General features: G+C 37.8%; 1 protein-coding gene across 8 annotated transcripts in view; it reads left to right on the top strand.

Annotated features, from left to right (window-relative positions):
• The window catches only part of LOC306865279 (serine/threonine-protein kinase MAK-like), a 78095-nt gene that overhangs the window by 20780 nt on the left and 33637 nt on the right, over positions 1-23678 (top strand). For all 8 annotated transcript variants that reach the window (XM_079409805.1, XM_079409807.1, XM_079409806.1 and 5 more), the window contains 3 exons: positions 20-152; positions 1691-1862; positions 14207-14374. In XM_079409805.1, the coding sequence (XP_079265931.1) occupies positions 20-152; positions 1691-1862; positions 14207-14374 (473 nt within the window). The remainder of the gene's footprint in view (positions 1-19; positions 153-1690; positions 1863-14206; positions 14375-23678) is intronic.

Raw genomic sequence — 23678 nt, 5'->3', positions numbered from 1 at the left:
TTTTGGCACGATCCTGTAGGATTTTTTCACCGGGATATGAAACCGGAAAATTTGCTATGTATGGGTCCAGAGCTGGTGAAAATTGCTGACTTTGGATTGGCTCGAGAGATCCGCTCTCGGCCTCCTTATACAGACTACGTCTCAACACGATGGTAAGAGTATAAAAAAAGAGTCACTGGACTTTGCAATTTCACAACCTGACAAATGCATGACAATATAAAGCAGCAAAAGTAAAAATATTGTATTGAGACATGCCCATAATATTAGGAGAGGGCGGAGATCATCGTTTAATTTTATAATACAAATCCTTTATCTTTGATTAAAAGAAACATGCCAACAGGCAAAAGCATCTTTTAGCATGCAAACATGCTAAAAGATACGTGCCAACAATAGTGCCATTAATCACTTTTATCTGGTACTGACTGTAAATGTAAATGTAAAAAAATTAAATGTAAAATTAGTTGGTTTTTACTACATATATTATCAATTTTTACTATATATCATTTATTGTTTAGCTTTGAAGCTTTAAAAGGGTGGCTGATTGCGATTTCACTTTTTTAACATTAGTGTGTAATGTTGCTGTTTGAGCATAAACAATATCTGCAAATTTACGATGCTGAAAGTTCAATGCAAACAGAGATATCGTCTTTTAAAATTATGGCAGTTTAATGCCTACAAAAACAGCTTGTAGGGACTACAACGAGTTTCTTCACGGGTTTGTGACGTCACAAACCCAGATAAACCCCACCCCCGGGAACAAGCAACAAAGGAGGCGAGGCCATGTTGTGCTGCTTTAGAGAAAAGGAAGAGAAAACTAGGGGTGCACATAAAAATCTATTAAAAATGAATCGCAATTCTGACTTCTAACGATTCTAATGGATTCACAAGTTTCAAAATCATTGTTCTAAAGCAGCGGTTCTCAATCCCGTTCCTCGCATCGCCCTGCTCTGCACATGCTCTGCATCTCTCTCTCTCATTCAGATCGTCAGCTCCGCTACAAAAATTAACTGTTCCACATACACTTATTTTCACATAGCTATGAGAAGCGTTATACATCGTCGTGTGTGCGGTTGCCGTACTGTATTAAATCTTTAATCAGGATAAAACCATATATTAAAAGCTAACAGAAGTAGCATTTACAAATAACAGCGTATCTAAAAATACGAGACAACAACAAACTAAAAACATACCATTAAGAGCTGTGCTTGCACAGGTTCTGCGCGATCCTCTTCACTAATATTCTCTGGGTCTCAATGGGGCTTAAATTGATAAGCAATATAGACAATGCCATTGTTTACAATACAACCAGAGCACATGCAGCTGAGGTGAGGGGCGGGAAGTTTAGACACACACTAGAGGCGGTTTAGCCAATCACAACACACTGGACCAGCTAACCAATCTGAGCCCATTGTGTATATCTGAGGGAGGGGCTTCATAAAATCAGGAAATGATCAGCGTGTTTATAGGAGAAGGGAGAGAGTGGTGTGGAATAAAGGTAAATTATGTGAAAAATAATGTTTTTTTAAAAAAAAAACGGTCAATTAACATGTTAAACCCCATAAACAAAAAACAAACAAAAAAAAACATTCAACCACCCCTTTAAGAACAATGAGTTAATGTGTCCAACTGGCCTTGGTTTTCCCTACTGGCTGAAATGTGAGCATTTCAAAGTTCTGTCTTATGTGTTCAGGTATCGAGCTCCAGAGGTGTTATTGAGGTCACCAGTGTATAGCTCACCAATAGACATCTGGGCGGTAGGCTGCATCATGGCTGAACTCTACACACTTCGACCTCTGTTTCCTGGCAACAGTGAGGTGGATGAAATCTTCAAGATCTGCCAGGTTCTTGGTACAGTAAAGAAGGTATGATCAAATGTGAAGATGAACAGATTGTATCAGGGAATTTGGAGTGGTCAAGTGGTCAACATCCCAAGGTGGTGTCTAATTGGCAGACTGGAAAAATTAGTTGGCGAGGCATAAGATTTTGGGCCTGTAGAAACTGACTTCTAGGGCTGTGAAACACCAACAACTTCACGATATGGGTCAGTTTTGAATTAATTTTTCTAGGTTAATTAGTAACAGTAATTAACAGTAGTGCCACAGTTCTTCTGGATTTAGTCTGTCTCAGTTTGTTCTATTTCTTCATGTCATTCCAGTCAGACTCTGTGTGGAGCACTGGCTGTTGTCTGACTCCTTGTGCAAACAAAAATCTCACTGGATTATTACAAGTAATGGCAAAATTAAGGTTTGGAAATATAAATTGTTATTTCCTACTGACACACTACGGCAGAAAATAGAAATAGCTGACTTTAAACCATTTTGTAGCTGGTGAAAATACTAGTGTTACATACAAAAAAAGTATGCACATCCAAAGCGTCTTGGCCAGGTGCAAGATCAAAGAGTACATCAAATGATACAAAAAAGATCTGCATGCTGTTGTTCTCCCTTTATTTAGAAAAAGTTAAAAGTGGCAATGTTGACCTTCGTCAGGCACACACACATACTCTCTAATCAGACACACCCAATTTAGTTCTTGCAGTCTCTACTAACGAGCTGATGAGTGGAATCAGGTGTGTTAGATAAGGGAGACATAGAAAAGGTGCAGGGCAGGGGGGCGTCCAGGACAGGTTTGGGAAGCACTGGCCTATTCAATTAAATTCAAGTTTATTTGTATAGCGCTTTTTACGATACAAATCGTTGCAAAGCAGCTCTACAGGAATTTAAGTTTCCACAATATATTTATATATTGCAGAACCTTAATATGTTTGACTTATGGCAAAATTTGGTAATTCTGTATGTTGTCTGAGCATTGGCATCCTCCGAAGTCCTCTGAGGGGTTGGCATTATCTTTTCCCAGGTGTTCGGTCATCTCAGATCATTTAAGGGTTGGATCCAGACTGAAGCTTCTGTCATTCCTAGTTACCACTAGAAACAGAGAAACAAATAGAGACATAATTTAAACATTTAAACAGAGAGAGTGTGTCTGAACCCCGGACGTTATCAGGAAGGCTATTCCAGAGTTTGGGAGCCAAATGTGAAAAAGCTCTACCTCCTTTAGTAGACTTTGCTATCCTAGGTACTACCAAAAGTCCAGAGTTTTGCGACCTTAGGGAGCGGGTTGGATTGTAGCGTGGTAGAAGACAAGTTAGGTACGCAGGAGCTAAACCATTTAGGGCCTTTATAGGCAAGTAATAATATTTTGTAAATGATACGGAACTTAATAGGTAGCCAGTGCAGGGACTGTAAAATTGGGGTAATATGATCATATTTTCTTGACCTGGTAAGAACTCCGCTGCATTTTGGATCTGTAGCTTGTTTATTGAAGATGCAGGACAACCACCTAGCAGTGCATTACAATAGTCCAGTCTAGAGGTCATGAATGCATGAACTAGCTTTTCTGCATCAGAAACAGGTAGCATGTTTCGAAGCTTGGCAGTGTTTCTAAGATGGAAGAATGCTGTTTTTGTAACATGGGAAATATGATTTTCAAAGGACAAGTTGCTGTCTAATATAACACCCAGATTTTTTACTTTAGAGGATGTGACAGTGCATCCGTCTAGTTGCAAATTGTAATCCAAGAGATTCTGTGTACTGTTTTTTTTGGTCCAATAAGTAATATCTCTGTCTGAATTTAATAGGAAAAATTTAAATTTTTTACACAATCTATTAGCTTAGATAGTTTAGAACTTTCATCTGGTCTTGTTGAGATATATAGTTGAGTATCATCAGCATAACAATGAAAACTAATCCCGTATTTTCTAATAATATTACCAAGAGGCAACATGTATATTGAAAATAGCAGAGGACCTAGGACAGATCCTTGTGGTACTCCATACTTTACTGGTGATAATTGTGATGACTCTCCTTTTAAATGAACAAAGTGGTAGCGATCGGACAGGTAGGATCTAAACCATCTTAAAGCCTGCCCTTGAATACCAGTATAGTTTTGTAATCGATCTATGAGTATATCATGGTCTGTAGCAGTGTTACTCATTGCGCGGCTCGCGAGCCTCATGCGGCTCGCCAAGCTTTACTTTGTGGCTCGCATGGCAGTAAATAATATGATGATATGATCATGTAGTCAATACAGATATTTCACAAAAACATTAAAAACAAGCAGGGCTATAACATGACCCATTAAAATACTCACACCATGTCTAAACCGAACGCAGGTTGCGCGATCCGACAAAAGACAATAGAACCCATCAGAGTACGTGAGCGGAGTGAGAGCGGAGAGGTGTAATTTTCAATGGAGAGAGGAACGGATTTTTTAAAAGTCGGAGCGTCGTTTTCACTCGTTCCAAGAGCTCTCCACCACCGCTCCAGCACGAGTACAATTCATGCCAACTACCACTCACGTGCTCAACAACTGTAATATAACTGCATATTTAGCAATAATTCACGTTAAACATATTTAGCTAGCTTGATAGAGATGGATAACTTAAATAAAAAAGAATGTGAAGGCTATGATGACGTGAGCGGGAAGTTATAGTTCTTTTAATCAGAAACAAAATTGGCACTGCAAAAAGCAACAGGTATACCTTTTAATGCTGTTTTTAGCTTGTCATGTGGTAGGAAGCTGGAGCGGAGTGATTATTAAATGCTCGGAGCACGGAGAGGAAATTGTTGGCGCTCCACTTCGCTCACATACTCTGGAACCCATTGATGTTGTCTACACTGATGCCCCGTTCTATTTATGACGAACTGTACTGGCACTACGTTCAAATGATTTGCAATGGTTGCTTTTTCGTGTCAAGTGTTGACAGAATTTTAGCGCAGCGGGGCGTGGCACGACAACTGTCTGGACTGGTGTAAACATGGCCAGACAGTGCTCTATTACAAATAATTTATATTTAAAAAAAATACCTAAAACAGTGGCATTACAAGATGGAAATATAGACTAGAGATATTTACACTTGCTCTGTCCTATGTCCATGACACTGACTCACTGTGCATTTGCCAGTTTTTTGCCAGCTCTTAACGCAAATGTGCACTTGGATGGTTAGATAATAGATACATGATGGGCTAGTGTAGAAAAAATAAATAAATAAGGTCTTCCCAGCATTAAGGTAATCCTGCTTTTTTTTTTTTTAAATCATCTTGTCCTAGTTACAAATTTGACTCGTAAATGTTAAAGAATGATAGCACCTTTTGTATTGTGTTGCATTGCATATCAGGGATGACAGATTGATAAAAAGACATGCTATTTATGACTGGATGTAACTTTTGATACTTTGCCGTAAAAGTGGCTCTCCGATTGACTTTGCCCTATCAGTGCGGCTCCCATGAAAAAAATAGTGAGGACCTCTGGTCTATAGTGTCGAACGCAGCACTAAGATCAAGTAATACTAGCAATGAGATGCAGCCTTGATCTAAAGCAATAAGTAAGGCATTTGTAATTTTAAGAAGTGCAGTTTCTGTACTATGGTGAGGCCTGAAACCTGACTGAAATTCTTCATGAATTTAATTTGAAAAGACATAATGAAATATGTACTCAAGCAATAAAGAAAAAGAAGCATCGGACTTAATGCAAAACATATTCTAGACACATTGCTGTGACATTTATTAGGATCACCAACATAGCAGAAAAAATAATAATAATAATAATGTGTTCTGTTAAATTAAACGCATAAGAAAAGTAAAACAAACCTTAATGTTTCAATAGGCAAAAGCACCGGCATTGTCTGCAGTTGTCTTTGGTAAATAAAACAAAACAAATAAGGCTGCATTAACAACATTCACCTTTCAAAACAAAAAATATCAATTACAAACATGAGTTAAGATCAAGTTCTAAATTTATACCCTTAGGGGAAAGGGTGTTTAGTGTATACATGTATACATATATATATATATATATATATATATATATATATATATATATATATATAGCTTCTCTTTTTAATAAAATGTTGTTGACTTCACCACCTCTCCTGGGTAATTTAACATGTTCAATTCCTATATACCTAACTGTGGAAAGGTTATGCCTTTTTAAGTTTAAATGTACTGCTACCGGATTTTTTTGTGCGTATACTGCTTCGATGTTCTGCAATCCTAGTTTTTAAAGCACATTATGTCTTTCCTATATACGCTAACCCACATGTTCATTTTATAATATAAATACAATTTTTAGTACTACAAGTGATGACACCCTTGATTTTAAACTCCCTTCCTGAATGAGGATTAGAGTAGGGCTGCAACTAACGATTATTTTAATAATCGATTAATCTGTCGATTATATTTTCGATTAATCGATGAATCGGACAAAAAAAAAAAAAAAACAAGGCATTCATTTCCAACCCTTTATTCAAAAACAGAAATAAAATATTTAGAAAGTGCACAAACACATTGCTCCTTGAACATCCCAGAGCTGTTATAATAATAATAAAATAAAATAAAAATGGACTAACACAAAAAACATACACGTATGCTTTACATCTGCCAAATATATAGACTTTTTTTTAAATAAAGTGCCACCTGAGCTGCCAGAACAACAGGGGCGTGTCTAGAGCATTTTAAATGGGGGGGCCAGTCTGGGGCACTGCCTCAAAAGAGGGTGGCCGGGGGGAGGGGTTGGATACATGATGTTAATAGGCCTATATTATATAGGCTATTAATTGCACAGTGTGAGATTCATTGGTCCTCACAGAACTTTGTGAGATCGCGATGAACAAAGAGTGACAGCTTTATTGGTTATGAGCGCTCTTTGCAAGCTTTCTAGGCAATCCATTTAAAATGTAGAACTTTGTTTTTTGCCCACACACGTTGCAAAGTTTTGGGAATGACATCTGCATATTTATGCAGGATTCGCTCTCGAAGTATCAGCATATTGATAGCAATAGAAGGGACAAAATATGTGAAAATGTGCCTTAAGAGAGCACCTGGTTGATATGCTTCTATAACTATAATCAAAAACAACAAAATACAAATGCACTACATAAAATAATTTAATAAATGCATATTTACAATTTAAGCACTTAACTAAAATAAGTATTAATAAAATTAATAACTAGAGAAGGCTAACTATATTCAGCTTGCTTCCATTTAGTGAGAAAAGCCTACTCTTCACTTGAATTAGAAAAAAAAAAAGCTTTTCTGGTCTTCAGTGATGCGAGGATAACGTTTGAGCATACTCACAATATCTGAGTGAGACCCGAGCCAATTCATAAAAGAACAATGTATATTTAAAAGCACACGTCCAGTTTTGTGCGAGTGAAGGAAATCCGCTTGCGAGTGGAGAGATGCGTGCTCGCGCATTACATGATCGCGTAACATTATGCGCTCTCGACATTTGTCATTTAGATCACCCTAAAATGCCTAAAATTAATAAAGAACAGAAGTAAGCGGCCCTAGGTAGCTGACTACACATGCCAAGATACGCCAGATGCAGTTAGAAATTTACTAAAAACAAGCCTATCGCAAGACATCTGGTAGAGGGGGCACCTAACCACGTAGACACGCACCTGCAGAACAATAAATAATTTATAAAAAATAAAGAACAATACAAATCAGAAAATTTAACAGGATTTGTTTGAATGTCAGAACCTGTTCTCTACACTACACTGCAGGCGCACACACTCGCAGATGCACACACTCGCAGACGCACACACTCGCACACACTCGCACACACACACACACACACACACACACACACACACACACACACACACACACACACACACACACACACACTTACTTTGTTCAGACACTTTGCATTGCAGTTAACACACTTTTTCTGTTTATTTAGTGTGAAATGCTCCCACACCTTGGATGACTTGGGTCGCACGGATTTCTCTGTCTCCCATGTATCTTTCCTCTACCTCCGCTCGTTTTTTATTTTAGCTCCGCCCTGTCTATGAGGCGCCGAACTCTGCTAGCATCCGTGCTCGAGAGAGACCGAGTGTGTTCACCCTGCTCCGCGCTCAACTAAAGTTTTTTTTTTTTTTTTTTTTTTTTTTTTTTTTTTTATAATCAAACGTCTCCGCGTCACGCAACACAACGAATCGATTATGAAATTCGTTGCCAACTCTTTTAGTAATCGATTTTTATCGATTTAATCGATTCGTTGTTGCAGCCCTAGATTAGAGAAGACATTCGTTTTTGTAGTGAAATTACACTGGGCACAACGACCACAACTAAAATTGTCAGAGGGAATAGTTAAAAAGTAAGTGGGTCGTTCGGTTCTACAGATGAATTAACTTCAGCTCTCACAAGGATATCACATATATTAGCAGAGCATTTATACACAAACCTCTTGTGTTTTTTCAAAGATATCACTAAGGAGAGGATCAGATTTTAAAATATACCAGTGTTTGTCTATGATCTTTTTTATATCTGAGCAAATAGGATATACGATTTTAAAAGAATGTGAGATCACAGACATGAAGACAGTTTCAACTGCCTTATAATCCTCTGAACACTAGACGATTTGATCAGACTGCGAGACCACACACTTGCCGATTATAGGAATGATTTCACAGTGAAACGAGATCTCATGGAGACTCGCGAGATCAAACGTGACTAGAGAAGATAAACAAATAGAGGACAATCAACATTGTCAGCTGGCTCTCCTGCCATGCGTTTTGTTTCACAGTGAAAAACAAAGAATAACATAGAATACGGGTGATGTACTCTGCTTTCGTGGCATGTTTGTGGCTGTCAAGTTTCAGCTATAGAAGAACGCAACATCCAGTAAGTGACGCTTACTCACTCTCATTGTCTATCGCAGGTATGACTCAGAGGCAGCCAGATCAAGAGTCGTAAATATCAAACATGTTTGATATTTAAACATCAACATGTTTGATATTTATGATTTGAGATCAGGGATGCCCCGTCTCGATCAGCAGCAGTTAAATAATCGTAATGATACCATACAATAGAGGATGTTATATATTCTAACATTATATATCATTATAATTAACTGTAGAAAATAAGTGTTCATCTCTTGTGTTAAAAAAAAACTAAAAAACTAAAATTGTAGCAGTCGATTTTCTGGAACTAACCATAACATACAATTATCATCAATATACAGTCAGGTCCATATGTATTTGGACACAAGCAAAATTTGTATTACTTTAGCTGCTGACCAAAACACATTCAAGTTACAGATACATAATGAATATTGGCTTAATGTGCACACTCTGAGCTTTATTTTTTTTAGGGTATTCTCATCACAATTGGAGGAAAGGTTAAGGAATTACAGCTCTTTAATATGTACCTCCCCCTTTTTCAAGGGACCATAAGTAATTGACTCAAAAGCTGTTTCATGGACAGATGTGGGCTATTCCTTAATTATTTCTACATCAGTTAAGGAGGTAAAAGATCTGGGCCCATATTCATGAAAAATCTTAATGCTAAGAGTTGCTCCTAGTAACAAAATTCTAAGCAAATTCTTAGAAATGTGGGTGTTTCCTCTTAAATTTAAAGAAAAGATCGTAGTAAAGAAAAAAGTAATTCAGAAAGCGTCTTAACCTTTAAAAGAGGTCTTAAGGTCCAAAATTGTTAGGAGTACAGACGAGGACTTTTAAGGGGCTTAAGAGTTTCTTTAGCAGTGGAGAAAATGGACGAAACATGAAGAGGGAGAAGAAATGTGTTGCACACAATGCATGACAGTGAGTTAATAAGACGCTACACATTAGATTGTGCAGGGATCATGTTTGTGACCGATCCTATTAAAGACATGCTAACATCTCCGACACCGCGCTGAAATGCCATAGCGCCAGAAATGCACGTAATCACTACATTAACATATTTGGCAACTGGAAAAATGCAACTATGCTGCAGTGATATTTGGGTCTGTTACAGCACTTATTAGGATATTTCTCTGTTCATTTCCTATAAAACACCGTAAGTATGACAGCGTGGTAAATAAAAAATAAAGAATATATATACAGTACATATATAATGTGTGTGTGAGAGAGAGAGAGAGAGCGGGAGTATGGTAAAACAGGAAAAATTACGCCTGTAATTTCAAAGTGAAGGCTTTTACCCTACTCTTAAAAGCGCTCTTTTATTTCCTTCTTGACAACCAACCAATCACAGTCTTCAAAAGAATGTGTCAGCTAGCAACGGGGTCGGCCCGTTTTTGTCTTTTCCTCGCTCAGAGTTGCTCTCAGATTGGTCCTGAATCACTTTTAAGCTGACTCCTAGTTAGACATTTTTAAGATAAATTATGAGCTCTCTAAAAGGATTCTTAGAATCTCCAGGAATACGGGCCTTGGAGTTGATTCTAAGAGTGCCATTTGCATTTAGAAGCTGTTGCTCTGAACCCACATCATGCAGTCAAAGGAGCCCTTCATACAAGTGAAATAGTCAATTGTTAGGCTTCAAAAACAAAACAAATCCACCAGAGAGATAGCAGGAACATTCAGCCAAATCAACAGTTTGTTACATTCTGAGAAAAAAAAGAACGCACTGGTGAGATCAGCAACATCAAAAGGCCTGGACATCCATAGAGGACAACAGTGCTGGATGATTAGAGGATCCTCTCCATGGTGAAGAAAAACTCAGTAAGAGACCCAATTCTAGATATAATCGGTCTTCCTGGAGGATTAATAAGGTCTTTATGTATTTTGGGAAGTGTATAGATAACTGGTGTAATTGGGTAATCATAAAATCAAAACTCTTGTTTTGTAATCTCACCAACATCCACAAATTGTTGTAGACATTCCTGAATTTTGTTCTTAAAAACATTGTTGGGATGAGAACTCAGTTTCTTATAAAAGGCACTATCACTTGTCTTTCTACTTCTAGGTCACAGTTAGCAAAATTCATTACTACAATGGAACCACCCTTATCTGCTGGTTTGACTATAATAGTCTTATCTTTCCTTAAATCCAACAGAGCATTTCGTTCATCCTTAATTAAATTATTGAAAACTTTGTATTCACGTTTGTTATAAAATATCTCCATATAGGTGTTGAATTCATCATAATTGGTTGTAGGGACAAAAGACAGTCCTTTACTCAAAGCGGTTAAATCTGCAAGAGAAACGGTTTTATCAGACAAATTAATCCCATTGGATATTGTCTGCTCCTAGTTTGATATCGCCCGGGGAGAAAAGTCTCTTTTTCTTGCCCCTCCTACATTTTCTCCTTTTCTTCCTCTCACATTGCCTTTGGATATTTGTCGCCTTCAAGGTGTCACATCGTCTAAAAAAGATGAAGAGAAAGCCTTACTTAATTGAGTCTCAGAATCTGTCTCCATGGACACGTGTTGATGAGGGAATATTTTCTGAATTTTATACCTAGATGAAACATTTCTCCACGAGGACACCCTACCAAGATCTCTTTCAAATTTGTTCTTTTTAATAGTTCTGATCTCCATTTCTATCTTCTCTTTGTATTGGTCACACTCCAAAAACCAGTCTCTCAGTTTATCTTGATCAACACAATCCTTCTCCAAAATGGTCCGTGTGTCTTGTATCTGTTGACAAATCTTATCCAGCTGATTAGTAGTTTCTTGAATTATTAGGACCATCAAGTCAAAGGAGCACTTATTTGTGATTTCACACCATCTTTCACAGAATTCAGGGTTACTGAGACCAGTGGTAGGTGATTTTTGAATTAGGATTGCAGAACATCGAAGCGGTATATGTACAATTTTACATTACATAAAAAGGTATAATCTTTCCACAATAGGGAAACTGAAATTGAACATGTTAAATTACCCAGGAAAGTTGATGTCAACAAAATTTTACTAAAAAGTCAAGCTATATGTAAGGAATAATTGACAACGGGCCGTTGAATTATTAGAAAAATAATGCACACCCGAGGTGGTGATGCGGCCACGACACGAAGCATAGTGGCGGTTACACCTTGGGTGTGCATTATTTTCTAATAATTCAATGGACCGAAGTCAGTTATTCCGTTTATACTACAGTTGCCACACCTCAAGACATTGATCAGATGATATATTCCAAGGCATTCGTCCAGTTTTTCTACTTAAATCGCTATTGTGAGTAGGATTATTTCTTCCGCATCTCATCCGACGCCTCCCTTGCTAATTCCAAAATGTCATTTTAAACTGTAACGGAGGCTTGAGCCATTGATAGTAGAATAATGTAGTTAATACAGTTAATAACTAAGTTATGAGAGGAGATAGTGAGAGAGATTACCTCTGTGAGTCTGTGCATCTCTCAAAAGTGTTCGGCAGCAATGTCTCTAGTTATAGTGAAACTTAAAGTTCATTTTTGTTGTTGTTACCTCGCTTGTGAGAAGTCATGTAGTTTTTAAGTTGTTAAACTATGTTACTGATAAAATCGTCAGAGTAGTTATAACAACATTAGCGCGTATGTTAACCCTAACGTGTGGGCAAACTGTCTGTGAGGGAGTGGGAGACAGAGTATGTGCTTTTGCTGTTTTGGGCTGTAAGGACCTTTTGAAATCATGCAAATCATTTGGCAAAGTGATATGGACATGTAATGCGGTGTCTGGAACTATGTTCACCGTGCGTTTCCCTGAAAATAATTGCACATCTTAGAATGTTCGTCAGCCAATCAGATTCAAGCATTCAACAGCCACCTAGTATAAATATATGTTAAACACTCTTCTCCCTAAGGCAGGGGTGTCAAACTCAGTTCCTGGAGGGCCGCAGCCCTGCAGAGTTTTGTTCCAACCCTACTCCAACACACATACTATGCAGTTTTCAATTCAGCCTGAAGGACTTGATTAGTTGGATCAGGTGTGTTTAATTAGGGTTGCATCTACACTCTGCAGGGCTCTGGCCCTCCAGTAATTGAGTTTGACATCCCTGCCCTAAGGGTATGAATTTAGAACTTGATCTTAACTAATTTCTAATTTATATTTAGGTGAACGTTGTTAATGCAGTCTTATTTTTACCCGAAAATGTGTCTTGTATAATTAATTAATTATGTATTGATCGTTTCTAGGACAAGCAATTGTAAATTATAAAAAGGAAAGGGGACTGTTTGGGTGTTGTCTTATGATTGTTTGAGAATTTGTTTTGAAAAATGTTGGATATTGTGTTCATTTTTATTAAAATTTTGCCTCAATGTGGTTGTCATGCTGTGTTCACGCCATGTCATAATTACCGTAATTCCAAGATGACAGCACATGATGTTCAACTCAGAGCTGTTCTCGTCCTCGGACTGGGGATTATCCATGTCTATAGCGACAGCCAACAAAATGAACCCGCGACCGAGTGAAATAATGTTATTAGCAGCTCTAAAACACATGATTACAACATAATATTATATTTGTTTGCCACTGCTAAATATTACAGAACATTAATATGTTTTTGTAGTTTGCGTTGTCCCTTATCAGTGCAAAATTATCACAAATTAAAAAGGATTCATGCCAATATTGTCCAAAACCCCACTTTTCTAGGGTGTTTCTTGTGGGTGTACCTTTTGCATGTCATGCAGGACATGGCAAGAAAAGACCCTCCTCTACATTTTTTTTACTTTTCCTTAAATAAATGCTGTGATGCTCTGAACTCTTCCGAGAATATGGGAAGCTGTCAGTACCTTCAGTGCCTGTTGAGTGGCCAGGTTCAAATGTCTACCTCTTCAGCTAATGACATACATTATCAGTCACCATTACAGGATCTTTGTCTTCTATTCCCCATTCATGCACCACACCATTTAGTAAATCTGTAGTCTACATAACATGCGAGACAAGTTCACATTGAGATGCAGTGGCAGGTTAATGTAACGTATGACGGAATTGCTCTTGATGTCCAAGCATGGCAGGAAATATAAACTCTGGTCACAGAAGAGAGTGTCAGCAGGACTTAGCAGGTCATAATTTCATCATACAACCAGGAGTTTGCTGTTTGTTGAAAACTAACATATGGGTATTGTGTAGCGTGCCTTACACTCATGAAGCAATTTTTCTCAACAACACTGTATCACCATAATTCTTGACATATGAAGTCATTAATGCATTTGTAATCTTTTGAGAGTGCTGAGACATGAGTGGGAGCTTTGAGATAAAAGTATCAGGCAGCGTTGGTTGGGTCTGAAATGTAAATGTTGTCAGGAGTTCATCAATATTAATCAATATATTATCAATATTCTGAGCCCATCTCTACTGACCTTCAGGCATCCTTCATATAAAGCCGCTACATTCGACTTTAACAATGAATTGTCTTTGATCAGTTTATGATGTATTTGATTTGGTTCTTATCTATTGCAGTATTTAGTGTCATGGGTAAAAAGTGCTTGATAGTAAACATTTTTTCCCTTGCAGTCAGACTGGCCGGAGGGTTATCAGCTTGCTGCTGCGATGAACTTCCGCTTCCCCCAATGTGTTCCTATACCACTCAAAACTCTGATCCCCAATGCCACCAATGAGGCTTTAGCCCTCATGAGAGATCTCCTCCAGTGGGACCCAAAGAAAAGACCCTCTGCTGCAAAGGTATATATAAATTGCAATGCATTTTTTTGATAAATTGATTACATGGATAAAAATAAAGATATTGGTGTAAAATTAATTCTGTTTGAGGTCAGAGTTTTCTTGATTTTGTTGGTGTGAAAGGTGTTCCCTAGGTTCACTTCGACACCCTCTGGCTTGACTATTATCTAAAGCCTGTATAGATTCATGCCAATTTATTTTCAGATACTGCCCACTGAGGCATCACTTGACTTGACACCCCATAAAGACGTGTGTGCACAGACGCTTCTATAAAAAAAACTATTCATCTAGTGGATTTTAGAAGTTTTCTCTTCGTATTTAGAAGAGAAAACTTGTTGTCTTCACTGCTCAGATTGGATTCAATGGAATTCTATATAGAGATGCACTGAATGTTAGGCAATCGAAATTGAATAAGAGAAAAGACAGAATAAATTGTACTGAACCATGACGTGGCACAATAAAATAGAGGCGCGCACTAATGTAGCAAACATGTCAGTAGTGTGGAAATATTTAAAACTGTTAGAGAAAGATGCAAAAATCATTATAAGCACTGACAGCGAGAGACTGTTTAGTGCTGCATTGCATTTCAACGATGAGAAGAGGAAGGTATGGTTGTTGCTGGTTACTGTATGATGATTGAAATCGCAAAATGGCCTTAAACAATTAGTAAATAAACTGCTGAATGTTTTGTAATATACGCACAAATTGCATATCTATTCTGACAGCACCACATGGGCTCCGGGCACTATCTGCTTATAGCCAGGGTTCAAAGTCCAAAGCTTGAGGAAAATCTGCGCTGAAACAGTGTTACTCGTCAGTTGCTCAGTAACATTTGTATTATTTATTTAAAGGCATGTGACAATGCGATATGTGTGAAAAACATTTATAAATCTGCTGTTGTCAACAAAAAGATGCACTTTTCCTGCGGGTTTCTGCCAAAATAAAAGCGGAGAAAAAGCAAGAACTCCAACATTCATAAATGTTAGTATTGTAATTTTACTGTTCTGTAAAATAAAATAAAAAAAGACAATAATAATGAAAATAATAAGTACAACAACTCTATTAATACATTTATTATAACATTCACACATAGTGTTCAAATTGGGATCTGTAATATTTTCTAAAAAGAATTCTCTTCTGCTCAGCAAGGCTGCATTTATTTGTACAGTAAAAATACATGCCTGATTCAAGAAGGGGGTCTCAAAATGGCCACACAATATTATTTTACTAACTTATGAATTTTAAGTTAAATTGTGCTTTGTTGGTATTGTCTGCTAGAATGTAAAAAAATGTTCAGTGTTAAGTAAATATTTTTGAATTGTTGTGTTGTTATTGATTTTTTTTCTTTGAAAAGCAAGATAAAACAGTAAAAAACATATTTTGGCTATTTAATGTATGCAATGGTAAAAAAAAATAAAAATACATGGGGGGAAAAAACGCGAAAAATTCTTTTTCATTTTGTTCGGCTTCAGCCAAGAATTTTTGTCTTGGTGCATCCCTAATTCTATAAGTGTGTGGCTCTTTGTCCTCGTTTAAGTTCACTCTGTTTCCCAGGTGTTATCTTTACCGTGGATGTCACTACATTCATTATCACAGTCTGACAAATCAACCAATTACCTCGTTGTATGGTGTAATGGTACAGCATTCCCGTAGTGTCAGCTACTGATGCTGCATCAAAGTGAACCTATGAAAGGGACCGTTTCGGTTATGTATGCAGGGCTGTAACCACCATAGACACTGACAAGTGGCCCTAAATAATTAGAAATGGCCAAATTGTCCCCTTGGTGTGAAGCATCAGTTTTAACATTGAAAAAATTGAGGTAAAATGGAAATATTGAAACATCTAATATTTGAAAGCTGTTCTATGATAGATATGTTAAACGACTGATAATAATATCAAGCGATGCAAAGTGCAAAAAATAAATCTCAAATATTGTAATTTTTATATAAATTATATGATTCATGTCATTCCTAACTGAAAGTGACGGGACAGGAAATTTAGCTTTTTCAACATTTTAGGCATAAATAAGAGTGAATGTTTGCATAATTTAAAGAGATGTTTTCCAAACGTGTTCTTGAAACAGTGGTCTTTGATATTGTTCATATGGACTACAGTACTGATTACAATTGTATATAACTAGGGATGTCCCGATCGTGTTTTTTGTGCCCCAATCCTATCCAAGTCAATATTGAGTATCTTCCGTTATCGAGTCCCTGTCCGATACTTGTGTATACCTTGTGTTTTGTGCAAAATTCAAGTACACTTAAGTTATTAAAATCAATCCGATGTATATGCAGAGAGTAAAAGTAATATATGTATGTATTTATTAGTGCTGTCAATCGATTAAAATAAAATAACAAATTAATTACACATTTGTTCTGTAATTAATCGCGATTAATTCCACCTAACGTTAAAGTTTTTAAAAATTGGAGACAATGGACCCTGTTTTGGATGTCTAAAGACTGGACATGTAAGCAAGGATTGTAGAAACCCATTGATTTGTGATGTCTGTAAGCAAAGGCATCCAACCCTGCTTCATATAGCAACTAAAGTGAAATCACCACCATTACCAGTAAACAATGTTCTTGTTACTTTCCAAGTTTGTGGGCAGACTGGGGCCGGGAACAATGAGTGTGTCCTGTCTATCGTACCAGTACAGATCAAGGAAAAGTCTGGTAGCAAGATTGTAAGTACCTATGCGTTTTTGGATCCTGGGAGTTCTGCCAGTTTTTTAGAACGTCTTATGAGAAAATTGAACCTTACAGGAACAAGAAGCTCCATTCTGCTCCGTACTTTAGGCCAGGAAAAGTCAGTAGACACATTCATGCTCAGAGGTCTTCAAATTTCAAACGTAGACGGACAGACCTGCATGGATCTACCAGAGTTGTATACTCTTGTCTGTAAGCAAGAATAACATTCTCACTCAGGAGGATTTAAAGAATTGGCCATATCTGGCGGTATCAAAATTCCCAGTATCAATGAAGAGGTTGAGCTGTTGATCGGTATTAATGCATCAAATCTAATGCAGCCATGGGAAATCATTAACAGCCAAGGCGGGGGCCCTATGATGTTAAGACCCTATTGGGGTGGGTCGTGAATAGGCCTCTAAGAGGTGGTAATAGTGACAGAGGAAAGATTGAAGTCTTGTAGTCACTGCCAATAGGATCTCCGTCGCCAGGTTGGAGGATCGGTTTATTGCTCAATATAATCAAGAATTTAATGAGAAGCTGTCCGAGGATGATGTAACCATGTCAAGAAATGATCAACGGTTTATGGAAATAATGGAAACCTCAACCAAGTTTCAAGCTGGTCATTATTGTATAGACTTACCTTTTAAGTCTTTTGATGTCATCCTGCCAAACAATCACAGTGTTGTAGAACAGCGTGTCCTGAGTCTGCAAATGAAGTTTAAAAGAAATTGAGAATATCAGCAAGAGTATGCAACATTCCTGTCTGATGTTATTCACAAAGGATATGCAGAGGTAGTACCCCGTCATCAGTTGAAACGAGAAGATGGTAAGGTCTAGTACATACCACATCACGGCATATATTATCCTAAGAAGAAAACTCTTAGAGTAGTGTTCGATTGTGGTGCAGTGTATAAAGGAACATTCTAACGAGTAGGGGTGGGAATTGCAGGGTACATCACGATACGATATAATCACGATACATGGCTCATGATAACGATAATATCACAATACAGCGATTCTGCGATAATCTATATATTTCTAGAAAATCCTATAATGATACATCATGATATCTGTCTAGAACAAAATGTCTGTGAAAAGGTTAAGTGCAAGTTTTCTTTCTTTATTCAAGTCCAAACAAATTAGAAAACGGCAAAAAAAGTTCTGTAAATCAATTTTAACGTTGAGTAGGCTAAATTAATAATTTTATTCTTGGACTTATTAAAAGTTTACAATTTTCTTTTTCTCTGTGTGTAAACAAACACATTTAACTGCTTATCAAACAGAAAAAAAATAGATAACAGATATAATATAAACCTGGGACATTTAAAAAATTTACCTGGAGTGCTTTCTCAACCTTTCTACTCCTCTCATAATGAAAATGGAGCCCCACACGAAGAAATAGCCGTTCACATTGCGTCTTTTGCGCACTCAGGTTCGTTATTTCAAATGTAGATGCGCGGCAAGCACACACACTGCACACTTCTGCGCCGCATTGTGGCTCTGACAAGGTTTTGTTTCATCCTCCATGCCATAGGTGCAGATTTATGTTTCTGCCAGTCGGTGCCCACTGTTAACACTGCATAACGCGCACTTGTAATATCTGAGAGAGAGGGAGAGCATCCAGATATCGATTCTCATATCGCATGGAGAAGGATCGCGATATATCTCCATATCAATTTATTGTCCCACCCCTACTAACGAGGTTCAGACAGGAGCCTGTTGCTTTGATAGCTGACATACAAGCCATGTTTCACCAGGTGAAGGTTTCTCAGAAACATGTAGACTTTCCTGCGATTTTTATGGTTTCCTGAGGGTGATGTGACACAGGAATGCTATGGAATATAGGATGAAGGTACATCTGTTTGGAGCAGTGTCCTAACCTAGCTGTGCCAATTACGCATTTTTATTTATTTATTTTTATTTATTTTATTTTATTTTATTTATTGCGCAAGATTGTCAAGCACAGTTTGACTCTTGTGTTTCGAATACCATTCTTCAGAACGTCTATATGGATGACTGCTTAACATCTTTGCCTATAGAATATATAATTTGTTATATCCCGCATTCCAGAGGAGTATAGATCCAAGTCAATTAAAGAACTTGATTTGGATAAAGATGATCTACCAATGGAAAGAGTGCTTGGATTGCACTGGTGCACTGAAGAGGATAAATTCACCTTCAGATTATCCATTAAGGAGCATCCTTACACAGGGCATGGCATATTGTCGATGGTTAGTTCCATCTATGAGCCCTTGGGCTTTCTTTCACTGTTTACTTTGGCTGTAAAACAGCTGCTGCAAAAAATGTGCAAGTGCAACTTTGGCTGGGATGAAAAGATTCCCCAGATGTTCTTTGAGCAATGGACAAGATGGTTGACAATCTTGCATCGTATAGCAACACTGGAGATAGATTAATGCTTAAAGCCAAAGGATTTTGGACCATCAGAACATGCACTACTGCATCACTTCTCCGATGCCAGTTAGGGTGGCTATGGCACGGTGTCATACTTGAGGTTGGTTAATAGCGGAAAAAGGACTACCATTGCTTTCATGTTAGGAAAGTCCAGAGTTGCTCCTTTAAAGCAGATGACAATCCCAAGGTTGGAACTTACAGCTGCTGTTGTCACTGTGCGAGTTGATAAAATACTTAAAAGAGAGCTACAGATTAATCTGGACCCATCAGTGTTTTGGACAGTCTCATTTTGGATATATCTCAGCACAGTCATGCTGTCTAAGTGATTCCATACCTTTGTAGCAAACCGAATTGCTGTGATAAGTGACTCAACAGATGTTGTTCAATGGGAGCACATAGAGTCAAGTTTAAACCCGGCTGATGAGGCATCCAGGGGTGCTGAAGAATTTTTAGCATGTAAGAGATGGCTCAGCGGACCTGGATTTCTATTAAAGGTCGAAGAGGAATTGTGACGGCGCGGTAACGGAACACACAGTGCAAACAGGGGTTTGGGTCCAAACGTAGGTCTTTATTAACTGAAAGGCAGACAAAGTAGAAACCAAAACGGAAACAAACACGGATATAAGAATCTGAAAACGGGCTCAAAACAGAAACAGGGATATGACACAAATACGGAAACCTAGTGCTTGCATCAGTCCACATATAAACAACTAATAATCAGCCCAGAGAGGCGTGGGGAAGGAGTATAAATAGCTATCAGAATGGGCAGCAGCTGTGTGTGTGTGTGTGAGTACTCACCGGGAGTCCGGGAGGATGGGCGATGGCGACCTTTGGTGGTGAGAGGGAGAAACACAGAGCCCGGACCCCTGACAGGAATGGCCCAAGTGCAGTATGAATCAGTTGTCAATACCTTCTGATGATCCAGAAATTAAAGTGGATTGTACTGCGTATGCCTTTGCCAGTCAGGTTAAAAAGACGCCTACCAGTCAGTTTCTGAGCTATTTTTTCTGAATTTTCACTTAAAACCTCTGTGCCATGGATGCTTAAGATCAAGGAGATGCTTTTGCAGCTTGTGAAACAGAGGAAAGCCATACCGGAATCTACTTGTGCAAGAAAGAACATTCCAGACACTGACTCAAATAAACGTAATGCATCAAGAAAGATGAAGGACAAAATGGATGACAAATCATTGACTGCTGATGATCTTATGATAGCAGAAATGGCTATCATTCAGTATCAACGAGAGAGATTTTCCGATGTAATTGCTGCAATGAAGGCAGGAGCTACTGTAAAGAAAAGGAGTGACATCTTTAAACTTGATCCAGTGCTGGAAAATGGTCTCTTGAGAGTAGGAGGAAGACTTGCTAGGACTGCCATGCCTGAGGAACAAAAATGTCCAGTTATACTGTCTAAAGACCAGGCTATTTCTCAGCTTATTTTGAAGCATGTACATCAACAACTGGGACATAAAGGAAGAAATTATGTTGTCATTTCTTCGCAAACGCTATTGGATAACAAAGGCTAACTCTGCCTGTCGGAAAATAATCTCAGACTGTTTCATATGTCGTCGTCTGCAAGGAAAGATGGGAGAGCAAAAAATGTCTGATTTGCCAGTGTAAAGAGTTTTACCTGATTTAACACCATTCACAAATGTCGGCGTCGACTATTTTGGTTCTGTTGTCAAGAAAAGGCGAAGGTGAAGCAGAGTTAAACGCTATGGGTAATTTTCACTTGCATGTGCATCTGTAGATGGCTTATAGTTTGAATACAGATTCCTGCATTAATGCTATTCGCTGTTTTTTTTGTGTCGTCGTGGTCAAGTTGTCCAGTTGAGATCTGATAAGGGCACAAATTTTGTTGGAGCTGAGGGAAGCTTTAGCTGCGTTAGACCATACTAAGATCCAGCATGCCTTGCTATCAAAGGGACTCAAGTGGACATTCAATCCTCCTGCTGGGCCTCTTGTTGGTGGAATTTGGGAGAGACTTATTCGACTTGTAAAAAAGGTGCTGTATTCAACCATGAGACAACTATCTATGGATGATTAAAGCTTGCAGACCCCTCGGTGTGAGATAGAAGCCATTCTTAATGGCCGTCCCACAACGAAATCTTCTGACGATGTGAATGATCTTGAGGCACTTACGCCTAATCACATTCTCCTCCTGAAATCAAAACCTCTTATGACTCCTGGACTATTTAACGAAAGAGATTTGTATATCAGAAAAAGGTGGAGACCGGTACAGTACTTGTCGGATCTGTTTTGGAAACGATGGGTAAGGGTATACTTACTATTACTACAAGAGAGACAGAAATGGATAAGGCCACGAAGAAGCTTTACAGTGGGAGACATTGTTGCCATCATGGATCCTGTAGTTCCTCGTGGATCCTGGTTGTTGGGAAGAATAATCAAAACCTACCCTGACAAAGGTGGATTTGTCCGATCAGTCCAACTTAAGACAAAAACATGCCAGTTGGATAGGCCTGTACCCAAAATGTGTCTATTGCTGGAAGCAGAGAACTTAAGCTGATTCATAGTTTCCATATAAAGATTTTTATGGCTCCTTTCATGTGTATATAAAGTGTAATTGTAAATGTATATTATTCAAATTATGGGGCGGGGTGTAGGAACCAAATGAAATTAGATGGCAGTGTTGAATGGGAGGAGTTGGTGTATGTCATATGACATTTAAACCCTCATGGTTGTGTGTGTAGAAGGGAACAGGTGGCGGAAATACATGGTTCTTACCATATCCTAAGATCCATTGAACCATGAATCCACGTGTTTATTGTAAGATGCATTTCTTTCATTAAATGAACAAAGCAAGAAACAGATTTTTGCATGGACAATGACTTTATTTCCAACTTATGAGTAAAGAACGTCTTACCACATGTTCCTTGGTGGTTAGGAAGCCACCACAAATGTTAATAAAAGAACAAAACACAAAGAGAAAAATCACTCGCTACTCTTGACTGAAAAACTTTAATACAGTTGCTTTAATAGGAATTAGTCTATATAGTGTTTTATTTTTATATTTGTTCATTCAATTTCTTGAATGCTTCTGCTTAATACACATATTGTACCTGAAATAAAGTTTGTTTTATTTGTATATTATGTGTATTTGTAATGTGTATCTTTGTTCTTATTTTTTAAAAACAAAGATTTTTATCTTTGCCCACTTTGGCCTAAATATCCGCCATCCATTTTATATTTTGTTAACTCGATAGGCTTTGTCTTTATAATAGGGAAATTAGTTTGGCTGTACTGCTCAGCAAAATAGTAAAACCAACATGACAGTGAATTGATTATTTCTAAAAAAAAAAAAAAAAAAAAAAAAAATCGTGACATGATGTTTTTGCCATATCACCCACCCCTAAAGTGAACTTAAAACAATCTTCACATAAACCGATTATAATAAATGTAATATTTAGTTACCTGTGCTCTTCAGCAAGTAGGAAACATACAGTATTCATATCTAATTCAAATCTAAAGTTGACAGATTAACAGCTGAGTAACGAAGGAACGTTGAGTTGCTTCATTAAAAGCTTATTGTATTACTGTATTAAAAGCAGTATATTATGTATTGTAGAGTTCTATGAGAGAGATTGACTGAGCGATCGTGATTACATATGCATCTGATCCAGCATTCTTTCTTTAGATCAATCTCATATTCACAATAAAGCATTAGTTTAAATGTCTGATAGACTCGTACTATCTTTTCATCTGTTAAGGGTGATTCCTAATGACAGCGCTGCTTGGTGCATTTGTTCGCTGCGTACAAGCTGTGGCCTATAGCACAAAGCGAGATGAACAAACTCAGAGTTGCAGAGTAAGTTTTGAGTTGACAAAACCCGATAAAGCCAGCCTGGTTTAGATCAGGTTCACCAGGCTCACAAAGCTCGATAGAAACGTTCTCTGTCAACTCAGAGTTTGAATCAGAGTTTGCGATTAACTCTGGAGCACGTGCACCTGGAAGTGTGACACGTGCAGCAAACAGCCAATCACACAGAACGTGGAAGATCAACAAAGCGTCAGCTGGATTCACTTCTCGCGAGAGTCAGCACAATTCACTTTTCTGCTGAAGATTATGAGATTATGTTATTAAACATTTAATAAATTTAAATGCATTTACAAAGAAGGAATAAACACTTCGAGGACCAGAAAGGACTGTTGTATAAATATATATAATAAGATACACTTTCTCCCTC

The sequence above is a fragment of the Barbus barbus genome (assembly GCF_936440315.1).
Source record: "Barbus barbus genome assembly, chromosome: 46".
NCBI lineage: Eukaryota > Metazoa > Chordata > Actinopteri > Cypriniformes > Cyprinidae > Barbus > Barbus barbus.
This window is presented reverse-complemented; position numbering and strand designations above follow the sequence as displayed.